The 11,755-nt window shown below is 39.1% G+C and overlaps 2 protein-coding genes across 5 annotated transcripts; one reads left to right on the forward strand and one right to left on the reverse strand.

Annotated features, from left to right (window-relative positions):
- Positions 1-314: 314 nt before the first annotated feature.
- LOC115045164 (uncharacterized) lies at positions 315-3,600 on the reverse strand. 2 transcript variants are annotated; one of them, XM_029504705.1, is made up of 8 exons: positions 3,496-3,600; positions 2,996-3,017; positions 2,461-2,882; positions 2,224-2,283; positions 1,627-1,881; positions 1,056-1,109; positions 908-945; positions 315-367 (listed from the first exon to the last, which is right to left on the reverse strand). In XM_029504705.1, the coding sequence occupies exons 1-8, from the start codon at positions 3,542-3,544 to the stop codon at positions 353-355; spliced, it is 915 nt and encodes a 304-aa protein (XP_029360565.1). In that variant the 5' UTR covers positions 3,545-3,600; the 3' UTR covers positions 315-352. The 2 variants fall into 2 exon arrangements, with proteins under 2 accessions (XP_029360565.1, XP_029360566.1); XM_029504706.1 differs by having other exon boundaries at positions 345-670.
- LOC115045163 (serine/threonine-protein kinase unc-51) lies at positions 2,796-10,636 on the forward strand. Of its 3 annotated transcripts, none has more exons than XM_029504704.1 (8): positions 2,796-2,817; positions 3,961-4,046; positions 5,090-5,214; positions 6,590-6,751; positions 7,233-7,371; positions 8,032-8,139; positions 8,449-9,149; positions 9,213-10,636. In XM_029504704.1, exons 3-8 carry the CDS (start codon positions 5,153-5,155, stop codon positions 9,853-9,855), a joined length of 1,815 nt encoding a protein of 604 aa, XP_029360564.1. In that variant the 5' UTR covers positions 2,796-2,817; positions 3,961-4,046; positions 5,090-5,152; the 3' UTR covers positions 9,856-10,636. The 3 variants fall into 3 exon arrangements, with proteins under 3 accessions (XP_029360564.1, XP_029360563.1, XP_029360562.1); XM_029504703.1 differs by having other exon boundaries at positions 8,449-9,129; positions 9,193-10,636; XM_029504702.1 differs by having other exon boundaries at positions 2,798-2,817; positions 8,449-10,636.
- Positions 10,637-11,755: the final 1,119 nt, after the last annotated feature.

Raw genomic sequence — 11,755 nt, forward strand, 5'->3', positions numbered from 1 at the left:
ATTCCTCTTTGATGTTTCTCACCGGTGAGATTTACTCTTCTCACAGTCGTCTTTCCAAAGCACAATTTTTTTTTGTGTGTGTTTTTTCCAAACGGTAGTTTTCTTTCCAACATCAGAGATGCTGAGCTTTCCTGAATACCCCTCTGATGTGCTGCTGAGGTGACTGACTGCCACCTGGCTTCAGATGTGGAATATGCATTCCTCCTGGGCAAAGTAATGCAGACGTAGACGAGATAACCAAACCATCATTTATTTTGTCTATCTATTTCCAAAATGACAGTTGGTAAATAACGGGAAAAAAAAAAAGAATACATATGGCAGGTAGTTTTCTTCGTCTGCCTCTTTTTCTTCTTCAGTGTTGACTCTGCTGCAAACAAAAGAAAGAGAGTCCAATGAGTCTGTTACATCAGAGCTGTTCTATCTACCAGACAGAAAAGATAGAGAGGGAGGCCTCTCTCTCTAGAAGAAGAAAAGCACCATGTTGTCTAATTACCACTGTTTATGGCACCCCCCCCCCTTTTTTTTTTTTGCTCTCCACTGCACTGAAGCCAACTGCCAAATAAATAAAGATCATGTAGCGTAAATGTCATTCTTGAAATGAATATTTGAAAGCAGCTGAGACTTGAATTTGACTGGGACTTTGTGAAAGTGGTGAATAGTTTACTTAACTCTGGAAAGAGAAATAACGATGGTGAATGAGTTTAGTAGAGACATGGAAAAAAAGGAAGAAAAGGAAAATATATTAAACAAATCACATCATTTTATCTTCTGATAGCACTGGATTAATTCTATTAGGATCACACTGAACTATAATCCCTTTAGGGACTCATACAGAAATCTGATTTGATATTTCCCTGTTTTTGTTTTTTTTTTGAGCACATTCTTTGTGATAATACTTTCTACTTACACAGTAAATCAAAAGTGCTGCCACGATCAAAATGAGACCTGCAACATGAAAACATGATCACAATCAGCCAAGATAAAAAATAAATAAATAAATAATAATAATGATAATTAAAAAAAATAAAAATTCAGTACATTCAGAAAATACAAACCAATGCTGGGAATCAAGCCATAATATCCATGACTACGAAGGTGCTCCTTTCCACCTAAAGAAGGAAAAATTTAAAACATACTTGTAACTCCACTGAGCCTACTGATCATGATCTGACAGATCTTAATGCATTTGCGTATTCTCTTTTCTTAAAAAATAAAAATAAAAATGCTGAAATACTTTTGACAGTAAATTTAACTGATGACAGTTGAATACTAAACACGCTGTGACTATCATTAAGGCTAAACATTAAACTGATTGCTACATCACATGTGTTCGTGGGATGTTCACCTTCGGGGAACAACAACATTACAGTTTTTACAGACTATAAAGAAGTATTTGCAGTTGAAGATAAAGAATAGAAATTTTGGGAGTCTAAATTTACAATTGCAAGGAGCACAGGTGTCTGTTTGGTACGCTCAAATGCTGCCATTTTAATAGTGTCGAATGAGCACTGCAAATGTAGTTTGCAGTGTTTGAAAATGATTCTGATTCATCCATATTTAGTTCACTGAGGTCTAATCATCCTTTTGTTCAGAAAATATCCATAAACAGTAGCGTTTAATACGTACATGAGATGATGATGATAGGCTCTGTTCCATTAAGGATTTCCACATCAATGCCCCCCACGTCATTTGAGCAATAGATCCGGATATCGCCATTGTCCTTGCACACGGTGCATTTCTCAAAAGTAGGTGAAAAGCTTGTTGGGCATTTTCCAATTTCTTGAGCGAATTCTCGCGCATACAGTGTAGTGTCATTTTCAGATTTGTATATGACATATAGATTTTGACATTCGGCTTTATCCTTGCAGGTAAAGCAGTTGACTGTGGTCCAAAAAAAAAAACAAGAAAAAATAGAGAACAGATATAGTTGTCAGTTGAAGAGGCATAGATGTGTGAATGTTTAAATTTCAGAGCAAGGAGAGGCAAAATTCTTAGTAAAAAAATTCTTTGTTTTGAATTTGAAAAAAAAAAAACAAACTTACCCAGATTTAAATCACAAAAGAAGAATAATAACAATTAATAATAGTAATATAATGAATCTATGCAGCAGTTAAATATATCCATTAATAATCCATTATATTCAAACCCTATTAATGGAAATTTAATAATAAAGTATAATACAAACTGACACAGAACTGCACTGTACAATGTGAAAGCACTTACCAGCAACGCTCCCAGAGACAAATGAGAAAATCAATCCAAGAAGAAAGAACATCCGAAAAACTGACGAAAAAACACAACAAACAAAACGTGTCATGTGCAACTAATGCAACGTGAAACGAAAACTATATTAGGATGTGACATAAAAAAAAAAAAAAGAGAGCGAGAGAGACAAAAGTTCAACTAAAACATAAGACATATGACATTTGAAAATACTTCAAGAATTGGAATTCAAATTACATCTCCAGAAACTCCGTGGAGCTCTTTTCCTGGTCTGGAAGCCATTTCTGACATTCAGTGGGTGGCCGGTGCCTTCCAGTGGTTTTCCTTTGGGGACCATGATGCGAGGTTTTCTCACGGTTGTTCTTCCAATAGATCTATTGACCTCCTCCTCTTTGTGACTTTTCCCTTGCAGGGCTACTGGTGTGACTTCCCCTGAAAAGTTGACCTTGTTTGCCACAGAAGCTACAGGGTGCGGCTTTGCAGCATGCATCATGGCCAACATGTCTGCTTTTGGAAGGGGAATACCAGGGCAGCCAAAAACATCGAACTCCTTTTCAAAAATGGGCACCACAAAGCTGCCTTTACAGGCGACAGGTGAGACATTTTCATCATATTTATCAGTAAACTTGTGCTCCATGTCGGAGGAAAAGCCAGCAGCACTGTAAAACATAGATAAGTAAATCTTATATAATTACACCTGTATGTGTGTACGTTATGCTGGAGTAATGGTTAACATTCAGATTAATCCATATAATTAAAGAGAAGAACCTACCCGCTTTCTTGCATGTGCAATCCTTTAACAGTAAAAAAAAAAAAAAAGGAAAAACAAAACACAACAACAACAACAAAACCGTAAAGTTAATTTTTAATGATTTTCAGTTTTAGTTTCTAAAGCAAAAAACAAGATCATAGTCTGCTTACTAAGCACTCTAAAAGCTGACCGTTACAGAAACAATACAAAGACATGAGGGGATAGTTGCATTGCAACTATCTGGAAGTAAGAAAGGCCAAAACATGGCGGAAATATTTGTCTGAGCTACATGACTGAGGTTAAATTATTATTTTATACACGTGTTTTTGAGCTGTAGCCAAGCAAACTGAACCGTTTTCTTCTTTCTGAAATGAATAAAAGCTTTGTGAGTTCAGGCTTAAGAAAGTACAGATTAAACTCCAGCTAAAACCGGTTTCAAAGATGAGCACAGCAAAAATCTGTCTCACTGTCTTCCTGAGAGTAATTCAACTATTTACATTTAGATAAGTAAGCAAACTTACTTTTCGAGCGAGGAGGGGAAAAGCCAGCCTTGAGTTTAGCCATTGTCATCAGTGTACTTCCACACAGCAGAGAACTCTGCGATGAATGAAATTAATCCAGGAAGCAATGATCGCACCCTTCAGATGTCACAATCACATGCCCCCTCTGCTGGAGGAAAGCTTTCAATATCAGTACGTCCTGAAAAAAGACAACACCCATTTTAGGCAGGAGAGTGCACATTTGTATGTCAGCGGATAAAGTAAAGTAAAGGCCTTACTTTTAGGCCATTTTGTGTTTCTTTCTGTAGTTTGTATGTTTATTATTATGTAAATTTGAGCCTCAGAGGGACGTGGATTTTTTTACAAAGTACTGTAATTTCCACAACACAGCTATGTGTTTTATAATCTGTAATTATGGAGGAGGATTAGGACAACTGTGAAGAAAAAAAAAAGCCACTTCTGACTTTTTTCTCATTCTGAGTTTAGAGTCAGAATCGTCCGGGGAGCCAACTTTGGTGGCGCGCGAGAGTGGAGGAGCCAATGAAGCCGTTTCATTCATGGAAGAGCAGAAGGTGAGTGAGTATGTGTGGGTTTGTTGACGGTGTCTGTAAAAAAAAAATAAATAAAAAAATAAAAGAAAGTGGCCCTAATCCTCCTCCGAACTCTAATACACTGGAAGGCAGAGTCACTCTACAGTCGCTTACCACAACTGCCACTGAGATGTCTCAGAAAAAGAAACAAAACACGAGTCCCTGTAGGATCCTTTTGTATCACATTGCTGCCCACGTGTCACCTAGCTTTTGTTTCATCAAGTCGAGCAGCGACGAGATGAATCAGAACACCTCTTTCCTTTATGATTTGCTCTAAAAATAAGCAGCCCGTTTATTTATTTATTCAGCACTTTTTTTTTTTTGCTGTTTTTTTTTCTTCTTTTTCTTCATTTTAAAATTTTGCTCGAGTTTGAAACACTAAATATTTCATTTACTCTTTGTTGACCATGGTTACATTCGCATAGCTTGATTGAAGAATACATCTGATTGATAGTCGCTCACATTAGTTTTCTTTTTTTTGTTAGTTTTCTTTTTTCCAATCTATTTTACCGTAAAAGTTCCCCTTTGTTTCTAAAACCCCCAAAGTCTCAGTGGAGGTATCGAAGGGGTAATCTCAGACAGTGGCTGCTGCTGATGCAAAAACGGAACCACAAAGCCACTTACACTAAACTGGTTATATCCAAATCCTGTAAGTGGTCTATGGTTTTAGATAAAACTTATTATGAATAAGAACTTTCCTTTTTTTTCCAATATTGCTGTGATGGTGCCACTTTAAACAGAAATGTCTGGAGATTGTCATCAGGCAAAGTAAACACACCATTAGACTAATGTCATTCTCCAGTGAACGGTCAAAGCTAGAAAGGAAACACAAATCAGTGTTACAAAGTATGTAAATGACTATAACACTCATTATAATCTAACTAATCACTCTATTAGGGTTGATATATCAGATGATGGTGTTGTTGCTGTTGCTGCTGTGTATTTAGGAGCCGGTCTGATGATTTCTTGTTCAGCAGACTTTTTCAACTGCCATTGTTTTGATGGCACGCTTTCTTTTTCCTCAGTATTGGCCTGGTTTGCTCGGGGCAATGGACTGGATACAAGGAGGCGTGGAAACGGTATAAAGGATGATAATTACGTTCATTCCCGTTCACACCTGCTGTAGCTGCTCTCACTGTACAGCACCAAGGTAGGTACCTGTTTAGATATCCATGGGAAAAAAAAACAGGACAGCTTGTGTAATTTTATTCAAAAATTTTTATAAATTTGCATTACCTTTTCGCTTCCTTCCTGTTTTGAACCAGTTTGGCAGCTCTGGATCATGTTGATTTAAGTATATGTCATTATAAAGTAAACAGAATGTATTTGGTAAAGGTTACCTGTTCGCATATTTACTGGTCGTTATACTTTGTGTCTCTACTCAGTCAGATACCATAACTTTTCATTCTTATGCTCGTAGCCAGTGAAAGTGACAGCTTCAAACAGCGCACCTTGAAGTCTGAACACAGCAACAGGCTGACTGGAAGTTGATCTCCTCCCCAAATTAGTCATGTCTGTCTCTGCAGCAGGTTCAATTATGATAAACATGTGATAAACATGATCACAGAGATGGCCAGCAGCCTGCTTGTATAATCATGGCAGCTTTTTTATTTTGGGGGGTTCAGGAAGAGCTTGGTCCTGAACTTGAGCCTGGCTGTCCTAACTATGATTTGTTCAGTGAACCATTTGGTAACTTGTTTAGATTATCAGGAAGCAGAACACCAATTTTGCTGTCTGACCTCAGACAGGAGGAATGAGCGGACCCACCCTTCCTAAGAAGTGATCATTCCTGTTCACATTGCTCTTTAGAGTGAGATAGAGAAACTGTACTGTGACTCTCATGGTTGAAAAGAAGCCCTGATTAAACATGTGGAGGTACGGTATTCACCATCACAAGTCCTTTTTAGGTGACAGAATGACTCACCTGTGTTTCAGGATTAGAATTTATTATTGTGTTTTGGGGTTTAAAGCACACTTTCTCACTGAGAGGTTTATGGCACACCTTTGAATATATTATTTGTGACTGCAGTCTTAAAAGTGAAATTCTAATCCATAAATTGAGTTAAAATACAAATTAGCATAAAATGAAAGAACAACTCATTTTAAATGGTGCTGGAGTGTTTCAGTTTGGCTGATGTATAAATAAATTTCTGCTGAATTACACCTGAAGTACCTGGATATTCATCTTAGTTTAAGTTCCCGGCTGAACTTGCAAGGATGTTACGGACACCAGTCACTTTAGCGAAACACGATGTTAACTAATAAGGAAACCCCCAAGAATTCTGATTACCAAAAACAGGAAGACTAACAGTTGTTACAAGACAAACATTGAGCGAAAGAACAGGACTACAAAATGCAGATCAGATTCAGTTCATCTAAAGGCAAAGATCAACAGGCAAACACAATCTTCACCTAACTGGCATTTTCTGCACTTACAACTGTGTGTTAAAGAAGTCATTAAGTTTAACCCTTGAAATGACATTGTGCAGTCCGGGCTTCAATATAACTTCACTCTCTTGTTGCAGCCCTCACAGAGACTCCTGTATGGCATCCACCGCCACACTCGCAAAGGGCTGTTTTGGTAAAGTGTACAAGGAAAAATACAAAGACACTTGGGCTGCTGTAAAGAGAGTACCCAAACATTTAATTACTGAGAAGGACCTGCAGAGAGAGTGGAAAGTGTACAAGTAAGTAAACTAATGCCAGTAAGAAGGTGACTGTCTTTTCTCGAAAAGGAAAAACACCCACTGTTCCAACATATTAGAAATTATGAATTCATGATTTGTTCTCATGAAGTGATAGGTTTTCCATTTGCTTTTTTTGAATTCTTAGTTTGTCTTGAGCACACAGAATATTTCCATTTACAAAATGCACATTAAAACAAAAACTTCTGAGTATAAATCACCACCTGATCATGAAAAAGGGAAGGATGCATTGCACAGAAACGCAAGAACGCACTGAGAGTTGAATGTCAAATAGTGATAGAAAACCGCAGATTAGGAGAAAAAGGAGAAGTTAAACTTCATCCAAGGTACATGGAAATTTATAGGCAAAAAGATGTTGACTTATGTAAATAAGGGGGGGCTTACAGTCGCTGAAGTGAATACGTGATTAACTTTTCTCTTGCTTTCCTGTTTCTTCCAACGCTGTGCTGCCGCTGATATGCAGGAAGGTAAATCATCCCAACATTGTGAAGCTTCTGGGAGACATTACTCTCAAAAATGGAAAATGGGTCATTCCTCTGGAGTTTATCTTTGGAGAGGACTTAGAGACCACCATCTTCAAAGCATCAAGTTCCAAAATACAGGTAAAGCTGTCAAATGATAAAATCCACTGTCGTGCTGGAACTGCATTCTATCATTTAAAGTCTGATTTTAAATCTTAACTTGGCCAAAGGGAACGTTTGGAACAGTGTGACTTTGTGATGCCGCAACAAAGCAGCCAAGTCAGCCTTTCTCCAAGCCGGCTGACAAACACCAATCATCCAACCCATCAGGATGTTTTTACAAAGCTTTTATGTTATCACTCATAAGTCTGAATTGAGATGATTTTTGATATTACACAAAACAAATCTTCTTCATATGAACGTCACACCTTCAAGTATATAATACTATATAATATATAGTATATAATATATATATATATAATGTAATAAGATATGAATGACAGAAGTTTGTATATGGGACCTTTGAATCCAGCAGGTCGGGTACAAAAGTAAACACATCAGATCGCCGTCAGATTTCTGTCAATCACTGGAAAATTTTTTAAATTCACCAAAAAAAGTGAGTCATGTCCACTTTTTTTCTGAGTCACGACTGAAGAGCCATTCATTTAACCATCTTTATGACTTTATCTTTTTTTCTATCTTTATGAAAACTGGTTTAGCTTCAGGAATGAAGGAAAGCGGTGTGCTGTTAGTGGTCTGAAATGAGACCGGTTAAACAGTCTCAAAATGCTTTCTCCACAGATGACTCCGGCTAATAAGGGAACTATCATTGTGGGAATGTGTGAGGGCCTGCATCACCTCCACTCCAAAGATATCGTCCATCAGGACCTCAAGCCTGAAAACATCATGGTAAGAGGAGGCAGATCCACAATTTACAGACTCACCATGTGAAGATGTGTTGATTACTGGAGACACAAAAGATTTTCATAATATGGTCACACGAAACTTCGATATTAAATTAATATAAGTTAGCTTCATTTTGAGAATATGAGAATTTCACCATGTTAATGTTAGCATTAGCGCCTTAAAACAACCTCACTGGGCAACTCACGTACCTGTAGATGGTTGGTGAAATGGCTCATTTCTGGAGAGAGACTGAAGCAGAATGAACGGCAGACAACTGAGCTGATTGTCTGTCCAAAAACCTTTGTCCTCCAGGTGGAGCACCAAACAAACAGAGCAGTAATCATTGACCTGGGATTAGCCAAGTTCTTCCAATTTGGTCTCAACTCTGCCATAGACATGGGGAACGAGGCCTACTCGGCTCCTGAGGTGCTGCGGAGGTACAACCAGCGGGACCAGCGCTCAGATGTGTGGGCCATGGGTAAGATCATTGCGGAGTTCTGTGCCCGGGTTCGGCTGTATACACCCGCCGTCTGTCCTGCCAAAATCAAGGAGACCCTGAAAGATAATGAGTACTGCCATGCTGTATGTAGAATGGTGGAGTCTGACCCTTCCCTGAGGGCCTCCATGGGAGGGGTTATTAGTGACATACGAAGGGCAGGAGGTGCAGGTGTCAACAGCAATCCACCCATTCAAAAAGATCACCTACAGCCACCTCCATCCCGGAGTAATGCCAGAAGCCGGTCTCCATCTCCACTGAACAGGAATCAGTCTCCTATAAAAAGAGACGCTTCACCCAAAAGGAACCCTCAATCACCGCTCAACTGGGATCCAGCGCCCCTGAACAAGGATCCACCACCGCTCAACAGGGAAGCAACACCATTCAACAGAGCTGCAGTGGCAATAAACAAGATTACAGAAGCACTAAACAGGGAGAAAAGACCATTAAATGGGCCTCCAGCACCAATAAACAGGGATCCAGCACCACCCAACAAGGTTGTATCACCAGTAAACAGGGATCCAGCACCATTAAACTGGGCTCCAGCACCACCCAACAAGGTTGTATCACCAGTAAACAGGGATCCAACGCCCCTGAACAAGGATCCACCACCGCTCAACAGGGAAGCAACACCTTTAAACAGGGCTGCAGTGGCAATAAACAAGATTACAGAAGCATTAAACAGGGAGAAAAGACCATTAAACAGGGATCCAGTACCATTAAACAGAGCTGCAGTACCAATACACAGGGCTCCAGTACCATTAAACCGGGCTCCGGTACCGATAAACAGAGCTCCAGTACCATTAAACCGGGCTCCAGTACCATTAAACAGAGCTCCAGTACTGATAAACAGAGCTCCAGTACCATTAAACAGAGCTCCAGTACCGATAAACAGAGCTCCAGTACCATTAAACAGAGCTGAAATGCCACTCAATAGGGATCCAGTTGTAAACCCAGACTTTAAAGCACTCTATGAAGACCAGAACAAAAACCAGACCGCAGATACAGCAGGCAGAAGTGACCTTGCACAGGATTTTATGAAAATGAGGTTTTATCAAGAGGCTACCAAGAATCTGCCCCTCAACCTTCCAACAACGGGAAGGGTGGTGGTGCAGCGTTTCGAGGAGAAAAATGGGGAGGTGGAGTTATGGGAGCAGAAGGAGGTGGTGACACGTGACGGGAAGATAGTAAAGTTTGATGATGTCAGGTTTAATTGTAAATAAGAAGAAGAGTCAAGGAGTCGTTTCTTCAGGGTCACCTAACGACTGGTGCCCATCTTTGGAGAGCATTTAGAAATGCATTTCAAAAATTCTAAAAGTGAGATTTGGCAATCTTTTTAAAATGTACAACAACATTGTGGGAGGTTGAGGTTGTAAAAAAGAGGACATCTGGTCGTGTCTGAGCATGACGTTCACATACAGCCTACGAGAACACGATGTCGCGTTAGGAATCGGGACTTGCCGCTCTTTTTTTGCCAAAGAAGCAGTAATTTGATATTTGAATGAAGCTGTAGGCATGAACAGCCATTTATCTACATTTTTAGGCATCTGAGTGTATAACACTGTAAAAATGGAACGTACAATGTGCGTATATTTTATGTACAAACAATTTGTGAAAACTCTGCTACAGTTGAAGATATACATTTAGTTTTTTGTCAATTTTTCTGTGTGTTTGTCTCTTTTTGACCGAGCTCTGATTGTCAAACCAGCGATGTGATTTCATATTGATCTGGGGAAACCTGTTTTACTGAAACTCTGGAAACTTTTACCTTGCTCTTATATTTACTCATTAAAAATATTCAAAACAGCACTAATTATTCATTAATAAACCAAATAGCTCAAGATTGAATTATGTGCAGTCAGTGTGAGTCAGCATGAATAACCTAACACAACAAAAGGTTGTTAGTCATCTTCCCACCTTGCAGGGATTTTCATGTCGATTTTTTTTTTCCTTAAATCACAATCAGTCAACATGTACCCAATAAAACACACCCAAAATGTGTCAGTTGTTTGTTCGTTGTTGCTCAATCAGAGATTCTCCAGTAATAACAGGAACAGACACCGGTGACATATTAGCAAAAAAACATTTAAGAAAAACTTCACAGCTTACTTTAAGAGGTAGACAAGTTGAATTATAGGACTTGGCAAAAATTGCAAGAGGGAAGAGATGAGAGTTTGATATCACGACTCAGAAGTGGCACTTTACTTCTTGTGTCATTGTGAACAGTACCAAAGTTGTTTTATAAACCCGATGGCTCTAATGGGGCGATCTGATTGGTCTAATTTGCCCCCTTCTCATCATGGCAGTGTGGCATCCCTCGCTTTTCGTCAACTTAAGTATCACGACCTTTGATTTTCTCCTTTTTAAGCTGTCTAATCTGCAGGAATTTCAGCCTCAGGTCTTCTTGGGTAAGTTCCTACAAGCTTAATTCTTCCTGGTGTCTGCTGAAATCTCCAGCTGTTGTTTTGGGTTCACGTCGGGGCTCAGCGACGTCCTCAGGACGTCTAAGGGGTCCCTTTAGGTCCCTTTAGATCTTTGCTCTCCTGCCAGTTTTCTTTATACTTTTTGAAGCCACTGAACATCACTCTGCAGCGAGCAGCAAAAGGAAGTTGAAAACAAAAAACTAATCATATACATACATAGACACATTTAGAGTGAAGGGTGACAGTAAAGAAAAGGAAAAAGTGAAAGTGTTCGTTTTGAATAATTCGTTTATTAATGAATTTAAGGCCACTCCGGACTGTGCAGAATTCATAAAGAGCACAAAATTGACTCACAAAGTCACTTTGCCCTGGGTTGCTTCAGTACTACCCCGTGATTGCTGCTTTCTATTATTACTAAGCGTAGCCACATCAGAATGGAGTCTGATCAAATTAAAGAAGGTAAAGACACATCACAGCTCACTGTAACTAATAGAAACTGTACATTGTGACTGTTGGGTAACTTCCTTTGATTTGACCTTTTACGTCTTGTCTCATTCTCTTATTTGACACAAAAGCAGAAGCCCACACAGCAAACAGAGACGAACATTCGAGCCAACAGGATTTTCTGGTTCACAATGTGGATAGTGAGCATCAATGACTCATCTCCCTTTTTTGCTCCTATATCCGTATATATTGGTTC

The sequence above is a fragment of the Echeneis naucrates genome, chromosome 6 (assembly GCF_900963305.1).
Source record: "Echeneis naucrates chromosome 6, fEcheNa1.1, whole genome shotgun sequence".
NCBI classification, from domain to species: Eukaryota; Metazoa; Chordata; class Actinopteri; order Carangiformes; family Echeneidae; genus Echeneis; species Echeneis naucrates.